General features: G+C 34.6%; 1 protein-coding gene and 1 non-coding gene across 11 annotated transcripts in view; both read right to left on the reverse strand.

Moving 5' to 3' along the window:
- Window positions 1-19,452, reverse strand: part of CCDC178 (coiled-coil domain containing 178) — a 419,286-nt gene that overhangs the window by 336,639 nt on the left and 63,195 nt on the right. For all 10 annotated transcript variants that reach the window (XR_012032461.1, XR_012032460.1, XM_072829166.1 and 7 more), the window contains 4 exons: window positions 18,821-18,843; window positions 11,710-11,789; window positions 8,998-9,198; window positions 4,652-4,872 (listed from right to left, as the gene is read on the reverse strand). Coding sequence is in view for 8 of the 10 variants with exons in the window: in XM_072829166.1 (XP_072685267.1) it covers window positions 4,652-4,872; window positions 8,998-9,198; window positions 11,710-11,789; window positions 18,821-18,843 (525 nt within the window). In the remaining 2 variants the exon portion in view is untranslated. The remainder of the gene's footprint in view (window positions 1-4,651; window positions 4,873-8,997; window positions 9,199-11,709; window positions 11,790-18,820; window positions 18,844-19,452) is intronic.
- LOC140636189 (U6 spliceosomal RNA) lies at window positions 14,502-14,608 on the reverse strand. The gene has a single exon (XR_012033490.1). It is a non-coding gene; the product is annotated as a U6 spliceosomal RNA (small nuclear RNA).

Genomic DNA, 19,452 nt, shown 5'->3' on the forward strand with positions numbered 1-19,452 from the left:
TTTTGGAATTAAGGTGATGCTGGCCTCATAGAACTAATTTGGAAGTACTCCATCTCTTTCTATCTTTCCAAACAGCTTTAGGAGAATAGGTATGGTTTCTTCTTTAAACGTTTGATAAAATTCCCCTGGGAAGCCATCTGGCCCTGGACTCTTGTGTCTTGGGAGGTTTTTGATGACTGCTTCAATTTCCTCCCTGGTTATTGGCCTGTTAAGGTTTTCTATTTCTTCCTGTTCCAGTTTTGGTAGTTTGTGGCTTTCCAGGAATGCGTCCATTTCTTCTAGATTGCCTAATTTATTGGCGTATAGCTGTTCATAATATGTTTTTAAAATTGTTTGTATTTCCTTGGTGTTGGTAGTGATCTCTCCTTTCTCATTCATGATTTTATTAATTTGAGTCTTCTCTCTCTTCTTTTTAATAAGGCTGGCTAATGGTTTATCTATCTTATTAATTCTTTCAAAGAACCAACTCCTGGTTCTGTTGATCTGTTCCACAGTTCTTCTGGTCTCGATTTCGTTGAGTTCTGCTCGAATCTTTATTAACTCCCTTCTTCTCTTGGGTGTAGGATCTATTTGCTGTTTTTTCTCTAGCTCCTTTATGTGTAAGGTTAGCTTTTGTATTTGAGTTCTTTCCAGTTTTTGAATGGATGCTTGTATTGCAATGTATTTCCCCCTTAGGACTGCTTTTGCTGCATCCCAAAGATTTTGAACGGTTGTATCTTCATTCTCATTAGTTTCCATGAATCTTTTTAATTCTTCCTTAATTTCCTGGTTGACCCTTTCATCTTTTAGCAGGATGGTCCTTAACCTCCACGTGTTTGAGGTCCTTCCAAACTTCTTGTTGTGATTTAGTTCTAATTTCAAGGCATTATGGTCTGAGAATATGCAGGGGACAATCCCAATCTTTTGGTATCGGTTCAGACCCGATTTGTGACCCAATATGTGGTCTATTCTGGAGAAAGTTCCATGTGCGCTTGAGAAGAATGTGTATTCAGTTGAGTTTGGATGTAAAGTTCTGTAGATATCTGTGAAATCCATCTGGTCCAGTGTATCATTTAAAGCTCTTGTTTCTTTGGAGATGTTGTGCTTAGAAGACCTATCGAGTATAGAAAGAGCTAGATTGAAGTCATCAAGTATAAGTGTATTATTATCCAAGTATTTCTTCACTTTGGTTAATAACTGATTTATATATTTGGCAGCTCCCACATTCGGGGCATATATATTGAGGATTGTTAAGTCCTCTTGTTGAATAGATCCTTTAAGTATGATATAGTGTCCCTCTTCATCTCTCACTACAGTCTTTGGGGTAAATTTTAGTTTATCTGATATAAGGATGGCTACCCCTGCTTTCTTTTGAGGACCATTCGAATGGTAAATGGTTCTCCAACCTTTTATTTTCAGGCTGTAGGTGTCCTTCTGTCTAAAATGAGTCTCTTGTAGACAGCAAATAGATGGGTCCTGCTTTTTTATCCAGTCTGAAACCCTGCGCCTTTTGATGGGGTCATTAAGCCCGTTCACATTCAGAGTTACTGAATGAGAGATATGAGTTTAGTGTCATCATGATAACTATTCAGTCCTTGATTTTGTGGAATGTTCCACTGAACTTCTTCTTAAAGGGGAATTTTAAGAGTCCCCCTTAAAATTTCTTGCAGAGCTGGTTTGGAGGTTACATATTCTTTTAGTTGCTGCCTGTCTTGGAAGCTCTTTATCTCTCCTTCCATTTTGAATGAGAGCCTTGCTGGATAAAGTATTCTTGGTTGCATGTTCTTCTCATTTAGGACCCTGAATATATCCTGCCAGCCCTTTCTGGCCTGCCAGGTCTCTGTGGAGAGGTCTGCTGTTACCCTAATACTCCTCCCCATAAAAGTCAGGGATTTCTTGTCTCTTGCTGCTTTAAGGATCTTCTCTTTATCTTTGGAATTTGCAAGCTTCACTATTAAATGTCGAGGTGTTGAACGGTTTTTATTGATTTTAGGAGGGGATCTCTCTATTTCCTGGATCTGAATGCCTGTTTCCCTTCCCAGATTAGGAAAGTTTTCAGCTAGAATTTGTTCAAATACATATTCTGGCCCTCTGTCCCTTCTGGCAGCCTCGGGAACACCAATTAAACATAGGTTTTTCTTCCTCAGGCTGTCGTTGTTTGTCTCTTTTTTCCTCAGTTTCCCTCTTTGCTATCAACTTGTCTTCTATGTCACTCACTCGTTCTTCCACCTCGTTAACCCTCGTCGTTAGGACTTCTAGTTTGGATTGCATCTCATTCAATTGATTTTTAATTTCTGCCTGATTAGCTCTAAATTCTGCAGTCATGAAGTCTCTTGAGTCCTTTATGCTTTTTTCTAGAGCCACCAGTAGCTGTATAATAGTGCTTCTGAATTGGCTTTCTGACATTGAATTGTAATCCAGATTTTGTAACTCTGTGGGAGAGAGGACTGTTTCTGATTCTTTCTTTTGAGGTGAGGTTTTCCTTCTAGTCATTTTGCTCAGTGCAGAGTGGCCAAAAGCAAGTTTATTGGGAAAAGGAGAAAAAGAGAGGAGAGAAAGAAGGAAAGAAAAGAGAAAGAAAAAAAAGGAAGAAAAAAAAACGAAAAAAGAAAAGAAAAAGAGAAAGAAAAAGAAAGGAGAAAAAGGGGGGTGGGGGAAGGAAACAAATCAAAAAGCAAAAAAAAAAAAAAAAAAAAGAACCACGGGGGAGTATCTTCTGATTCTGTGTACTTTAAGTCCCTTGGCTTCCCCTGGAAGTTGTCAGTCTAGCTGGTCTTCTGGGGGAGGGGCCTGCTGTGCTGATTTTCAGGTGTTAGCAGTTGGGGGAGCTGCTGTGCCCCTGCCTGGTGCAGGGCTCAGTGGGGGTTGTTTACCCCGTGAGGCCGCAGGAGGAAGAACCCCAGTGGCGGGGCCAGCTCTGGAAACCTGGATTCAGCCCCCACAGGAACTCCGGAGCTCTCGGTCTGCAGGGCCTGGAGGCTCCGGGGCGGGGCCTTTGATCTGCTCAGCTGGGGCAGGAGCGTCCTTGCTGTCCTGGGGCCTCCCGGCCTCTGCCTGTCCCGGGGGAGGCCAGATCCTGGGCTGTGTCCCGGCGCCCTGTGCTCCGGGGCCTGCGCTGTTGGATTCGCGCTCCCGCCCCGCAGCCCCATCCGCGGAGACGCCGCCCGAGCCCCCCGAGCTGCTCCTGGAACCGCGCAGCCCCCTCCACACGGAGCCTCTTCCTCTGCCCGAGCCCCTCCGAGCTGCTCCGGGTCCCGCCGGGTCCCAACGTGCGCACTGCAGCCCTTAGGGAGCTCGGCGCACTCTCCTGGGCGCGCAGTTGCTCTGTTACTGTCCCGGGGAGCCCGAGGGCATCCCCGCCCTCCTGGGGTCCTGCTCCAACTCCCTGCGAGCCCCTTTCCGCCCGGGAAGGTCGGTGCAGCTCCTGCTCCTCCGGGACGGGGCTCTCCTGTCCTGGGGACACTCGCCCCGGCCTCAGCCCGGCTCCTTGCGGGGCCCCTCCCCCTTGGAGGCCTTTTGTTTATTTCTTTTTCCCCCGTCTTCCTACCTTGATAGAAGCGCGAACTCTTCTCACTGTAGCATTCCAGGTGTTCTCTCTTTAATTCTCAGGCCGAATTCATAGTTTTTCAGGATAATTTGAAGGTTTTCTAGGTAATTTGGTGGAGACAGGTGATTTGGAGACCCTACTCTTCCGCCATCTTGCCCCTCCTCCTCTGCCTTTTTTTATATCATATTATCTTATTTTGGTGTTGAGTTATATGAAGTTCTTGATTTCAGATATAATCCCGTACCAGATACATGATTTGCAAATTTTCTTCCATTCAGTATTTTGTCTTTGCATTTTGTTAACGGTGCCTCTTGTCATGCAGAAGCTTTTTAGGTTGATGTATCCACACTTATTTATTTTTGCTTTCGTTATCTTTGCTTTTGGTGTCAAATCCAAAACAGTGAATAAAATGAACAGTAGTAGCTTGACCTCTAAAACAATGTCAGATTAAAAAACAAATAGCAGAAACTTATACAATGTTTGATACTATCTGAAGAATAAAAAATAAATTATGCATGTGCTTAAATATATATATATACACACACATATATACGTATTAAAATATACAAAATGCACAAACAGATTTTTATGATAAGGTTGTGTTTGGAGAGTGAGGGAGGAAAAGGGAACAGTTGAAAATACAGGACACATTTAACAAGTCTATTTACTTTAAAATAATAAAAAAAAGAATATGAAATAAATTTGCTCATTTAGTGGCAGGTATAAATAATTTATTTTTCCATAGTACAATCCCACAATAGGAGAGTTAATGTTAATTAACCATTAAAAAGATTTTACACTTTATTATCATGAAAGTGACTAATATATTACTTGCATTCTCCCCAGTTCGATTTACAACTTCAAAAATTACCATGTTGTTTTAAATCTCTAAAACGTTGACTAAATATTACTAATACTCCTAAGTATAAAAGGGATGATGACAAAATTTAAATGATTATCAACTGACTGTATTATGTGTAGTTTAATAGTTCCTTTAGGAAATAAATAGAAGGTCCATTTTCAATGAAAATGAAACATTTAAAGATGTTAATTTCTCATAGCTGTATTATTTTTTAAACTACATAACAATCTATAAAATGCATATCCATTCATTTATCCATTTACCTCAAATTTTTTCGTATAAAATTCTTTGAGAGTTTCAAGTTCTTTGTTGTGCTTTGAGTTAATTAGAGGACCATGTTTATTCATGTAGTCTATGTCTGCTTGAAGTTTTGCATTAGCTTCTTCTAATTTTGTCTTTTGTTCCTCAAAATGTTTTAGTTGATAAGCTTTATCTTCAAGATGCCATCGTAATTCTATAATATCTCTCAAATAAGCCTCGTGTTCTAGACATACAATAATAAGAAAAAAAATCTGATTTTAAAACAAAAGCTCCAGAAATAAATCTTTATTTGATAATAGAAAAATATGAAATACTTTAGATCCAGAAATTACTTATCTGTGAAGCTTACTAAATTTAATGTTATTTTAATATTGCATTATAAAATATATTGCTTTCTTCATTTATTAGCAAAGGGATTAAAATATACATTCTATAAACTAATAATTGTTTTAGTACAAACCCTGCCTGTTACAACCCATGTATATACTGGGTTATGTATAACCACTCTATAAATTACAAAATGAGGAAAAACCGCAAGAGTAGAGGCCTTCTAAAATCATCTAGAAGTAAAATGATGCGGTAGGAATTATAAATGTCAGAAATGAAATGGAAAAAATAAGTACTATTCTCTGTTGATAAAATTATGTATCAAAACACAAAAATATCAACTGAAAATCATTACAAATGGGTAGCTTATATTTAAAAATGCTTATTGTTGTAAGCCACTGAGTTCCAAGGTGATTTGTTATGAAGCATTATTGTAGTAATAACATTAATTCATATGACTAAACAATGCAGAACAAAATTAGGATATTTAACATTATGCTATTACTGAGATCTTCCACACTAGAAACACTCTTGTGAGCTTCTCTATGGGACACAATTATCTTCATACTCCATTCTTTCTGAATGGTCTATTCCCAGAATACCAGACCTCCTTTCACCAGTCTTCACATTCATGTCTTTCCAACTCCCATTATGCCATTTTTTTGCTACTTCCCTTTTGTATCACAGGACATTTCTCCTACAAGGTAATCTGTATTTACCCTTTGCAAATTGAGATTGTAATAAACAGCTGTCCAAATTATGTGAACATACCATTCAATCCATACATAAACTGGTCTGTGATATTTTTTTTCTTTCCTTTGGTAATCAGTCATAGGGAAGTACCCATAGAGCTCTAAATGTGGGTTAAGGGAAAGACAGAGAATCTAAAGAAGCAGGTAAAAAAAATAATAAAATAAAATAAAATAAAATAAAATAAAATAAAATAAAATAAAATAAAATAAAATAAAAAATAAATAAAATAAAATAAAATAAAATAAAATAAAATAAAATAAAATAAAATAAAATAAAATAAATTAAAGACAGAAGCAGGTACAATGAGAGTACCAGGGAAATCTGAGTCGTTAGTTTCTTTGTGCCTCCAGACATTGCTTGAGTATGATAAATATACATACTTTTTTATTTTGTAAGGAAACACAGCTTTGCATATTGAATTTTAAATTTGTAAGTTCACACAACACCCAATTTCTGATGAAAACCTTATTTCTGATGATCTTTTTGGATAGGAAAATAAAAAGACATTTGCTAGATTATTGGCTGCATATTGGGTACCAGTGCCTATCATTCTGTGGAGGAGGAGGATGTGACCAAGCAGAAAGGAAGGTAGTCAGATGTATAAAACCCCATCCTCTCCCTTCTCTATTATCTCCCGTGGTCTCTTGCCCATTGGTTGAACCAGTAGGAAGAAAAGTACAAAAGATATCTTTGATGTAGTCCATTATGAATCAGCTTCATGAACCACGAAACAAAAGATACAAGTGTTAGTGGGCTGGTTAGGGCAATGAAAGGATAGGGAGGAGTAACCACAGATATCTAGACAAAATTGAATTTCCTCAATATTTAGTAAGTTATAAGGGTTTTTTTTGTAAAAATTATCAAAAATTCTATAAACATCATACTTAATGTAAAGGTTAAGGAAATTGAAAGTTTTTCCTGTCACAAAGCTAGAGACTTTGAGAATCTAAAATCTATAAGAATATATAATTCTGTAATCTGTAAAAAAAAAGTATAAAATTTAGAAATTATATCTTAGATATATCAATATAAAGGCAATATATTCCTGAAAGTACATTACTTTTCAGGAATATTTTACAAACAGAAGGCATCTAAAAACTATACAGTAAATAATGAATTTAAATTTCATTACATGTTTTAGCTATTTAAATAAAATAGATGAACATAATTTCAGTTTTTTAAGTAGATCTTCAATAGTTTTTTAAAGATCTTTAAGGAGATCTTTAAGTAAAAGATAGCCAAGTAATAAGTTATCAACAATGGCAAGAATGTATTCCATCATTGAAAATGCATTTATAAGGCTTGTAGAATGTGTATGTATGTATCTCAATTTGATTTTATTTTGGTAATTCCTTAAGTAGAACTTCATATAAACCACAAACAACAGCATCTACTCTTATAAAGGCCATATGAAATTATGTAGAAATTTATCAGTAATATGTTAATTAAAACCAGCTACCACTGACTCTTCTACTACTACCGACAAGGGCTTCCCAAACATTTTAAAAAATTGTAGGGGCATCTGGGTGGCACAGTCTCTTAAGTATCTGACTTTTGGTTCTGGCTCAGATCGTGGTCTTAGGATTGTTGAGATCAAGCTTTGCCTTGGGCTCCACATTTAGCATGGAGTCCACCTAAGATTCTCTTTTCCTCTGCCTCTGCCCCTTCTGTGCTCTCACTCTCTAAATAAATAAATCTTTTTTAAAAAATTGCAGATAACTCCTTGTAGATGTGAATGTGAATCTGCTCAAAATCTGGGTTCCAGAATTTCTCAGGATGCCTATCCTGATCCTTTTGTACCTTTGGCTGCCTCTAAAACACTAATTTGTATGTAAGTATGAATTTATAAATTACATACCTATGCTATGGTATTAGTACAGTATAAACAGCATAAATTCTATTCAAAAACTTTGTGAACATGAAATGTTTTGTAAAATGCATACTTTATGTGTGGGTAGAAAAAGGTCTACTCTTACTTGAGTTTTGAGCACTTTTTGCATAATTTATAGAATTAACTCTTTAGTAAAGGGCAAAAAAGAACACAGACAAGGCTGAATAAAATTCATCCAGTCTAGCCTCTGGGCAATTTACTGCTTCTTGAGTTCTGCTCTAGGAGGTAGTGAACAATTGGTGAGTTCAATCTGTGAGCTCAGTATTACTTTAAAAGGAATAAACAGTCATTAAATTCATTGCATTCATTTAATTTATTGTATTAAAATAACATAATCAAGGAACTGCTGGATAACTGTATTTTGTCAGGTTCAGTGAAAGCAAAATTAAACCCAAATAATCAAGAAAGAAAACAAAAAAGAATAAAATTTAAAATATAAATAAAAGTTCTAGTCTTTTCTTGCAACTCCTTAAATTGTATACAACTTACTTTGGAAACTATAGTTTTAGAAGACGTAAACTAAAGTAAATGTAGGTGTTCAGTTTGATACATTCTTTAATGTTTCAGAGTAATAATTAATAGCCTCCTTTTTCCTCTCAAAAGTGTCTTAGTTTAAATGACAGGTTTATGAGCACCTTAATATAACCCACTTATAAAGCATATGAATCCTAAATTAAAATTTTTAACTGATATAAAATTTATTTATAAAAGAGTTTCAACCTCAGGTGAATCAAGTAGTCAGGCATGCTTAATAGGCAGTGGTTGGAGAATGAAAAATCCAATGCCTTTAGACTGTTTAATACTTTACGATAGGTCCCTTATTCTGTGGTCAAAAAAACAGTGTTTTTTTTTAACATTTGTTAAATGTTAAACATTTGTTTTAAACATTTTAAACATTTGTTACCTACATGATTCTTGGGAACATCTCCACTTTTATTGTCTGCCAGAAGTTCCAAATAAAACCTACTACTGAATTCTCAAAAGCAGATGTATGTTGCTAAAATATCACTTTAAGTCTTTTATTTTCCCAGATTTAAAGATATGGCCAATGATACCAACTAGAAATCAATTAAATTTCTAAATTTCAACTACTGCAATAATGTAGTCATCATTGGAAATATGTGTGAAAAGTCTGAATGTCCCTTGGGCACCATGAACGCTATGGAATTACCAACAAAAAACAAACTACAGAAGATCCAGGTTTGCTAAGTGCAGTCCCAGCTATATATATGAATTCAGTATTAGCATTAATAACATCTTTCAAAATGCACTCGTTTGGATGCAATACAATATGGGCAGAGTTGACTTTTTCAGAGCTTCAATTGATTATTCCTGCTCTCAAAGTAACTGGCAATATGAAAAAAATCTTACTATTACCTTTTTGCACAGCTAGTGGGATTTCTTCAAGTCTCCAGATTGACCAAGAATCAATTTTCATGTGAATATTTTTCTTTCTTGATTTTTGTTGCTTTAAAGCTTCTTCAGCTTCTGCACGGTCAGTTTCTAGACTTTTAATGAGATGAATGGCCTCTGATAGCAATGTTTCCATTTCCTGCTTTAATTCTGGACACTTTTCATCTTAAAGTAGAAATATGTATCACATTTTTTTAGTGACTCAGCCTATAAAGTAGGTGGTGGGAACATATATACTAATTGTATTATTATTCTTTTTTAATAATTGTATGTTTAAGGAGAGAATTTTAGAAAAATGAATCAGCCTTTCAAAGACAGTTTTATTATAATACAATCATAACATTAATTATAACCTTTGAAGACAGATTTTTAAGTCAACATTTTATAAAATAATTAGAATAGAGAAATTTCAAGCAATATCTTCATGTATATTTTATCTCAAAAATATTTTCTTCATAAACTATATTAGAGAGCTTTATTTGTAAATTATGTTTGCGTTTTCTCTCATTCTATGACAAAAGCAAATCATAATGATTACATGAGATAAATATCGAAAATCCTCAAATGGTTCCTAGAAAACAAGACATTTTATATTCCTTATCAGGTAATAACATCCCTAGTTAGCCCTGCTAGGAATTTATCATTTCCAAATTCCACTTATTTAGTTACAACACAAATTAACTCCTGTAATGAGAGATATTTGTGATCCCTGGTTCATAGCTCTGAAATGATATGGTTTAATGTTAACGAATTGATTAACATGGGTATTCATTCATCTGTTTATACCAGAAATGCGCAGAAGGTCTGTTATGTTCTGGGAAATATGCTCTCTCCCTAGAGATAGATCACTAAGGAAGATGGATATGGGTTCCACTCTGGTGAGATTTATACTTGTAAACAGTGACTTTTGCCAAAACGTAACGTGACAAGAAGGCATAAACAAACACAAAGTGTCAAGAAAGTCAAAGCCTCAAAGAGCTAAGGCTAAGGAAAAACAGTAAAACTGGTTCAAGAAAAAAGACAACTAATAGACCTCTGTTTTGTTTTGTTTTACTTTGGACAAAGCAATAATTTTCTGCTAGAAGATAACATTATATATGGGTTATAAGTGCAAGCTCAGTCACATAGCTTCTACTTCTAACCTAGCAGGCCTATCACAGAAATTCAGCATGCTGCCTGAAAAGAATTCTTCAGAAACAGAAACAAGAATTCTTCTTGTAATGTATAAAAACTATCTCTTTATGGACTGGCCCTTTATTTAGACTCTATTTATTTGGTTTATTGTCTTCTTTTTTCATGTTCTACCACATCCTGGACACCCTATACCCTTAATTGTCTGGTTTTTTTTTTCATAGTAACATACACAGTGAACACTGTTATTCCCCAACCAACTTATGATCTATTCAATTTCTATAAAAAGATTTCAGCCTGAAATGTTTAATGAAGTTAATGCCACTTAAATCACTTCTGATGTGATATAATTCTTACCCAAAACGTCTATAATGTTTGTATGAGTTATCTTTTGTTATCTTTTGTAGTGTTTCTATGAGAGCATTCTAAAATAAATGCTGTGTTTATGACCTAAGATGCCTCTGACCTAAGATGCCTCCAGTTCGTTGTATTTAATCTCTCAATTTTTTTCTAGAATACCATTATCAATTAGTCTTACTGTTTCATACTGAGTAGGTAGGTAACCACCTGCAATTTTTTTTTAGTACAAACACTTAATTACAATAAATCTTCCTCAACTGGATACTGTCTTGTACTTTGGGACCAAATATATGAGTTTACAATAAACATAATTGTAGTTAATTTAACTGTTATTGTAGCCATTAACATATTAATCTTCTCCTAGCATTTGTCATGTGAAAAAATAAGTAATGAATGAGGATTTTTCTTCAGTGTAGATACAAATAGTGAGAAGTAAACAGTAAAAACAGAGCCTCACTATAAGATACAGCTTTGAAGAACAAAATTTTAGTACGTTTAATAGTCCTGAATTCATTAGTTATCTCTCATGGAAGATGTTTAACAAATTTTTGCGGTGAGGGAAGGAAGATGTGTTTAATATAATATTAATAATATATTCAAATATGTTGAAGTAATTTTAATTCAAAGTTTATTACAATATACATATTGGACATTTTGTAAATTGTGACAAGATATTACTCTTAACTTATACATATAAATATTATAATATATATATTAATAAATATACATACAGTAGAGCCTTAATGTCCAATATGGCAGCCATGAATCTTATGTGACTATTTACATTTAACATGTTAAAATTAAATTGAAAAATTAAATTCTAAGTCCTCTTAGCTACATTTCAAGCAGCTACTGTATGTGGCTGATAGCGACTCTACTGGATAGTGGAAATAGAGAATACTTTGATTATTTCAGTACATTCTACTAGATAGCACTGAATTACGTTTAGCTTCTTGAGAGGTGGTCAGGGATCACTACAACCTCAGGACCTAGATCAGTATATGGTATAATACGTATTCACTGAATTTTGTTGTTAAATGATATAGAAGACTTTCCTCTATTAGATACTCACAAGAATTATAAAACTCTTAAAATGAGTATTGTGAAAATTAAAAATATGTTAAATGAAAGTCAATGAGCTTTAAAATATAATTTCACTTATTTAAGTATAAGGAACAACTTTACCTCTCTCTTCTGGTTTAACCTCTTTCACTGGTGTAGCAACACTCCAATCTTGCTTCTGGTCTTGTGTAGAAGTTCTGCTCCTGTGTAAAGGGAAAGAAATAATCAATTAAGAAATAACTGCTGGACTTAAAGTTTAAAGTTAGTAAAACAAATTTTAGGTGCTTCTTTAACATTAAACTTGAAATGTTTGTAGTGAAACTTACCATACATGCTAATGCTACCATATAAGAGTAATAGAGCAAAATTCTAATACATAATGGGCTTTTTATTTTTTTATTGGAGTTCAATTTGCCAACATATAGCATAACACCCAGCACTCATCCCGTCAGGTGCCCCCCTCAGTGCCCGTCAGCCAGTCACCCCATCCTCCTGCCCACCTCCCTTTCCACTTCCCCTTGTTCATTTCCCAGAGTTAGGAGTCTCTCATGTTCTGTCTCCCTCACTGATATTTTCACTCCTTTCCCCTTTATTCCCTTTCACTATTTTTTATATTCCCCAAATGAATGAGAACATATAATGTTTGTCCTTCTCTAATTGACTTATTTCACTCAGCATAATACCCTCCAGTTCCATCCACGTCGAAGCAAATGGTGGGTATCTGTTGTTTCTAATGGCTGAGTAAGATTCCATTGTATACATAGACCACATCTTCTTTATCCATTCATCTTTCCATGGACACCGAGGCTCCTTCCACAGTTTGGCTATTGTGGACATTGCTGCTATGAACATTGGGGTGCAGGTGTTCCGGCGTTTCATGGCATCTGTATCTTTGGGGTAAATCCCCAGCAGTTCAATTGCTGGGTCTTAGGATAGTTCTATTTTTAACATTTTGAGGAACCTCCACACAGTTTTCCAGAGTGGCTGCACCAGTTCACATTCCCACCAACAGTGCAAGAGGGTTCCCCTTTCTCCACATCCTCTCCAACATTTATTGTTTCCTGTCTTGTTAATTATCACCATTCTCACTGGTGTGAGGTGGTATCTCATTGTGGTTTTGATTTGTATTTCCCTGATCATAATGGGCTTTATACCTTATGGTAAATTTATAGAAATTTATGACATGAATGCCCTGAAAATATTGTAGGGGATATTAAAGCAGTTAAAAAAAAATGGACAGCCTGCGTGGCTCAGCAGTTTAGTGCCGCCATCAGCCCAGGGTGTGATCCTGGGGTCTGGGATTGAGTCCCATGTCGGGCTCCCTGCATGGAGCCTGCTTCTCCCTCTTCCTGTGTCTCTGTCTCTCTCTGTGTGTCTGTGTCTCTCATGAATAAATAAAATATTTTAAAAAAAAAGAATTGGAAAAGGGGGTAAATATTGCAAATAATTTAAGAGGTATTTCTCTAACTTCAGTTTACCAGTTTCTGGGGTCCCATATAAATTACAAGGACCAAAAATGATTCTTCAGATTTGAAATTAATAAGGTTTTAGCAAATATCTAAATTAAAATGTTCTTTCTTTTCTAAAGAATTTTTCTAGGGCACCTGAGTCTTTCACAGTTGGTTAAATGTCTGCCTTAGGACCAGGTCTTAATCTCAGGGTCCTGGGATCCAGCCCTGCATCAGGCTCCCTGCTCTCCCTCTCCCTTTTCCCACAGCTCATGCACACTCTTTCTTGCATTGCATGCTCTCTCAAATAAATATCTTCAAAAAATTTTTTTATAAATAATTTTTCTAGGTAAACCTTTCATTATATTTAAAAAGAAGTATTTTCCTCTGATAAAAGTTACAGGAACAATAGTATCAACAACAAAGCAGAGAGTGTTATTTTTATTAACTTATTATTTTTCTTATTAAAGTATTACAAATTAAAGGAATTTTAAACAGACCAAAAACATTAATATAATATAATCCATAATTCATTTATTTTAGATATAACAACATAACATTCTTATGATATTTCAATTTTTATAAAATTACAGTCATAAAATATTGTATGCTGCTTTAGTACATGACATTGTTTCCAGTATATTTGACTACAGTTTAATATTTCTGATGGTTGCATATTATTTGTCTCATTGTAGCTCCACAATTTATTTAAGAAAGCCTGTTTATTATGTGGTCATGGAAATATTCATTATATTTTTCTCCTTATTTTAATTTTATTTTTAAATATTTTTGTTAAATAATCTAGTGTATTTTTTCATTTGAAATTTTTTTTAAAAATGTTGAGTCATCAGTATGCTATACACCTGAAACTAATGTAACAATACGTGCAAACTATACTAAAAAATTTAATTAAAAATAAATAAAACATTCACACCACAAAAAAAGTAAAATAAATAAATAAATAAATAAATAAATACATACATACATACATGCATGTGGGTTTTTAGAGGGGGAGTGTGTAAAGGTATAATTGGGTGATGGGAATTAGGGAGGGCACTTGATGCAATGAGCACTGGGTGTTATATGCAACTGATGAATCACTAAATTCTACCTCTTAAAATAATAAAAAATAATAATAAAAGTAAAGATAGAAAAATAATTGTCCCAGCAAATAATGTTCTCCCTACTGGCTTGTAACACCAATTACATGATATATTAAATTATTACACATAATTGAATCTATTTTTGTGTCTTTTATTCTAAATTTGTGTTCATTTTTGGGCCAGCAAAATTGTTTTAATTCTTACATATATTTTGATTGCAGCAAAAGTCACATAACATAAAATTAACCATTTGGAAGTGTAAACTTCAATGGCATTTACTACACTCAATATTGTGCAATCATCATCCTCATCTAGCACCAAAACATTTTTATCACTTAAGAAGAATAGCCTCATTTATTTTATTTCAAATATGGAACACTTCATGAATTTGCATGTCATCTTTGCATAGGGGCCATGCTAATCTTCTCTGTATCATTCTAATTTTAGTATATGTGCTGCTGAAGTGAGTACTAGCCTCCCATCTCTATGAATTTACCTGTTATAGATATTTCATATAAATTGAATCATACAATAGGTAACTTTTTGTATCTGGTTTCTTTAAATTAGTATGCTAGTTTAGAAGTTTATCCATGTTGCAGCATGTATCAAAATTACTTTTTATGGTTGAATAATATTCCATTGGATAGCTGAAAAATTTAAGGTTATTTCTACCTTTTGGCTACTATGAATCCTGATGATATGAACATTTGTATATAAGATTTGTCTGAACACCTATTTTGAAATCTTTTCTGTACATACTTCAGAGTGGAATTGCTTTGTCATATGGTAATTCTAGGATTAACTTTTTGAGGAACCACCAAACTTTTTTCAAAGTGGCTAAACCATTTTACATTCCCACTAGCAATGTATGAGGTTTCCAATGTTGAATAAAAGTGAGAAGAGTAAGCAACTTTGTGTTGTTCCTGATCTTAGGTTGAAAACTTTTGGTCTTCGCCATTAAGTATAATTTCAGTTGAAGGTTTTTCATAAATGCCCCTTATCAGCTTTCCAATCTGTTTTTTTGAGATGTTCACATGGATTTCCCCCCCCTTCATTTTATTACTGTGGCTATATTATACATTATTTTTTTGTATTTTGAACTACCCTTACACACCTAGGAGAAATCTCACTTGGTCATGATATATAATTCTATTAATATTTACTGGGTTGAGGTTGCTAGTACTTCATTAAAGTTTTTGCATCTATATTCATAAAGCCATTGGTCTACATTTCTTTTTGTCATGTCTTTATCTGGTTCTAGTATGAAGATAATGCTGGCCTCATAGAATGAATTGAAAAGTGTTACTTTTTTGTTTTACTTCCAACATACTGTGTCTCTGGATCTCAAGTGAGTCTCTTATAGGCAGCATATAATTGAAGCATGTATTTTTATCCATTCTATCACTCTCGTTTAACAGTAAAATTTAATCAATTTTCATGAAAAGCAATTACTATTAAGAAAGGACCTATTTCTGTCATTTGCTATTTGTTTTCTACAATTCTTAAATATTTTTCATTCTTTAATTTCTCCATAATTGCCTTCTTTTGTGGTTAATTGATTTTTTTCTAATGTATTTAGTTTCCTTATTGGATTTATGTTGATGTTTTTGTTTTACAGAATTTTTCTTAGTGGTTCACTAGAGACTATAATTATCATCTTAACTTCCAAAAATTAAGTTTGAATTAAAATCAGCGTAGTTTCAGTAGTATTACTAAAAAAACCTCTGTTCCATTACACCTCTGCTCCCTCCCTTTATGTTGTCATTTTTACAAATTATATATGTATGCATTGTGTGCCCATTAATATAGATTTATAATTTTATCCATTTAAAAATTATATAGAAAAATAAAAGAGATGCAAAATAAAAATGCAACCACACTGAATTTTCTATCTTTGAAGCTACTTTACTGTTTATTTCTTCATATGGTTTCAAGTTATTGTCTAGTGTCCTTTCATTTCTGCCTAAAAGACTACCTTTAGGATTTCTGATAGAACAGTCTGCTAGAGATCGATCCCCTCAATTTTTGTTTATCTGGAAATATCTTAATTTCTCCTTTTTTTTAAAGGATATTTTTCCAAGATTCAGAATTCCTGTTTGAGGTGTTTTGTTTTGTTTTTTCTCCCAGGACTTTAAATGTGTCATTCCACTGGATGTTTGCCTCCATAATTCCTTTTATTTTTTAAGATTTTATTTATCTACTTGAGAGAGAAAGAGAGAGTACAGAGGGAGAGGAAGCAGACTCTCTGTTGAGCAGAGAGCCCAATTCAGGGCTCAATTCCAGGACCTGAGGTGGAGGCAGATTCTTAACCATCTGAGCCATCGAGGTATCCTTGACCTCCATAATTTCTGATGATAAACTATTATTTTTTGAAGTATCTTACATATTGGTTTGAGAGAGAAAGAGCATGAGCAGGGGGAAGAGCAGAGGAAGAGGAAGGAGCCGACTCCCTATTAAGCAGGGAGCCTAATGCGGGACTCGATTCCAGGACCCTGAGACCATGACCTGAGCCAAAGGCAGATACTTAACCAACTGAGCCACCCAGGTGACCCCTGGCTGTTATTTTTATTGAGGATCCCTTACTCATAATGAGTCACTTCTCTCACTGCTTTCTTTCTTTTTTTTTTTTTAATATTTTATTTATTTATTCATGAGACACACAGAGGGAGAGAGAGGCAGAGACACAGGCAGAGGGAGAAGCAGGCTCCATGCAGGGAACCCGACGTGGGACTTGATCCCAGGTCTCCAGGATCACGCCCTGGGCTGAAGGCGGCACTAAACCACTGGGCCACCCAGGCTTCCCCCTCACTGCTTTCCAGATACTCTTTGTCCCAGGCTTTCAATGATTTGACCATAACACGTGGATCTCTGAGTTTATCCTGCTTAGAGTTCACTGAGTTTAGTAAAAGTATAAATTCACGTCTTTTATGAAATTTGGGGAGTTTTAGCCAATGTTTCTTCAAATATTCCTTCTCCCCCTTTTCTCTTCCTCATTATACTTGAACTCCCACTATGCATATATTTGTTTTTGTGATGGTATCCTTCAGATCTATTAGTTCATTTTACTTCATTCTTTTGTCTTTCTGCTCCTCAACCTGAATAATCTCAATTGACCTATTTTCAAGTTCACTGATTCTTTCCTCTGCCTGTTGAAATCTATTGATGAACATCTCTAATTAATTTTTCATCCAGTTATTATACTTTTCAGCTCCAGAATATCTACTTGGTTCTTTTTTATAACATCTATTTCTTTATTGATCATCCTAATTTGTCGAGACAATAGTCTCCTGGTTTTAACTGTCCATAGTTTCCTTTACCTCTTTGAGACTATTTAAGATAATTAATTATTGTCTAATGAGTTCAACATTTAAGCTTTCTTAGGGCCATTTTTAAAAATTTTCTTTTTCTTTTTTCCCCTTGTTAGTGAGACAGACTTTTTTTCTTTGCCTGTTTCATAATTTTTGTAGAAAACTGGACATTTTAAATAGTTTAATGTGAAATGGAAATAAGATAACTTTCCCTCTGTTGGGTCTGTTGTTGCTACTTATTGTGGGTTGTTGTTTCTTTGTTTAGTAGTTCCAAATACATTTTGTAATGCCTGTATTCTTTGTCATGTGTGGCAACTAAAATAAGTGTTTCATTAGCTTACTGGTAAACTCATGTTTTGTTCAGGTATCTTAAGTACTTGGAGTCAAAATTAAAAAAAAAAAAAAAAGGAAAGAAGGGGAAGGAAAGGAAGGAAAAGGGAAAAGGAAAAGAAAAAAAAAAAAAAACACTCTTCTAGTTTTAGCAGACTAACTCTGTGTTGAAGTATTCCTTCAATGCTTACCCAGGCTGTTTACAACTCTGCTTCTAGTTTTAATTGTTGCCCACACAGACCCTAAGGTCAGCCAGAGATAAAAGATCAGGGTTTTCTTGGGTCTTCCCTGAATATGTGCCTAGCTTAGTCATATGCATGCCCTTCTTGATTCTCCAGGATATATAAGAGCTTTGAAAGCCCTTTTTTCCCCTATGTATCTCTTCTTTTCCAGGCATTTTGGTCTGTCTAATGTTTATCTCAAATGTTAATTCACAGCTGCAGACGTGGTGGCAAGACTATGCCTTTAAAGGCTTTCAGTAAACACTGCCTCTAAGTGGTTCCAGCTGAGTGATTGCTCAAAGTCAGGCAAAACAAAGACAAGCCTTTGTGCTGGTTCTTTGAAAACCCATCAGACAGGTCAAAACACTGAAACACAATTCTCTGAGAATAAGGTCCATATTGTTTTTTCTGGCACTAGCAATCTGCACCACAAATACACACTGCTCTCCTCATGGCCAACACTGATCTGGGGGCTAGAGGATGGCAAGTGTGCGATTTATAGTACCACAGTGCTCTCCTAATACAATGCAACAGACTCTTCATTAACTTTTCCCCTAGTTGTTGTCTTTTACTAAATTCAGATTTCTACAATTCTGACCAATGTTTGCCAACCTTTTCTTGTGGTGGGACAGAGCCCCAGAGATCCCTATTTTACCATTTACAGTAATATCATAGTTCTTATATTTTCAAAAAATACATTTTAATATCAAATATGAAAATTCTGCTTTTAATTTCCTGTTTATTTTGCAATAAAACTCACATACAGCACCTTAGTCATTAAAATGTAAACATAAAACAATTTTAAAAGAATGAAAGGTGCTTACCATTCTTCAAAAGAAGTTTCAAACTGTCAAAATAAAAGATCTCAATAAGAATCAAACTTTAAATATCTCAAAAAATAATAGTAGACTTAGCTTATATTTGAAATCACTGATAGAACTCTAAGTACTACTTTACATACCCCATTATACTTTTGTCAAACGATGTTCTGCTATTTCTAAAACAGATATATACATTTCTACTACCTAGTCCTTTCATTATTATCCCCACCTAATTGTTCCTACCTTCATCTGTGTTTCCAAATCTCATTCCTTCATCAAAAGCCTGTTCAATGCCACTTATTCCCAAAAGACTTTCCATATAATCAGAGGCACTTTATATCCATTAAATTTTAATACATAACCAAAGAATGGAAAACACTCGGGTAAGATCACAAATATTTGGTTTCCCATAGTGTCCCTCTTTTATTTTAGACTATAAACTCTATGGTAGGAGTCATGATCTACAGATATATTCTCAGAGTATCCTGGGCCATTAGTGACACAAAATACCAAAAACACAAGGAATACACAGTTATAATTTTATGGGTTTCTTAGATAATCCCTAATTCCAGATGTTAGGTTGGGCACACATGATTACTTCTTTTCAATTCCCATGTCATACCAATATTTCTGGA

Source organism: Canis lupus, chromosome 6, assembly GCF_048164855.1.
Source record: "Canis lupus baileyi chromosome 6, mCanLup2.hap1, whole genome shotgun sequence".
In the NCBI taxonomy this organism is placed as follows: domain Eukaryota; kingdom Metazoa; phylum Chordata; class Mammalia; order Carnivora; family Canidae; genus Canis; species Canis lupus.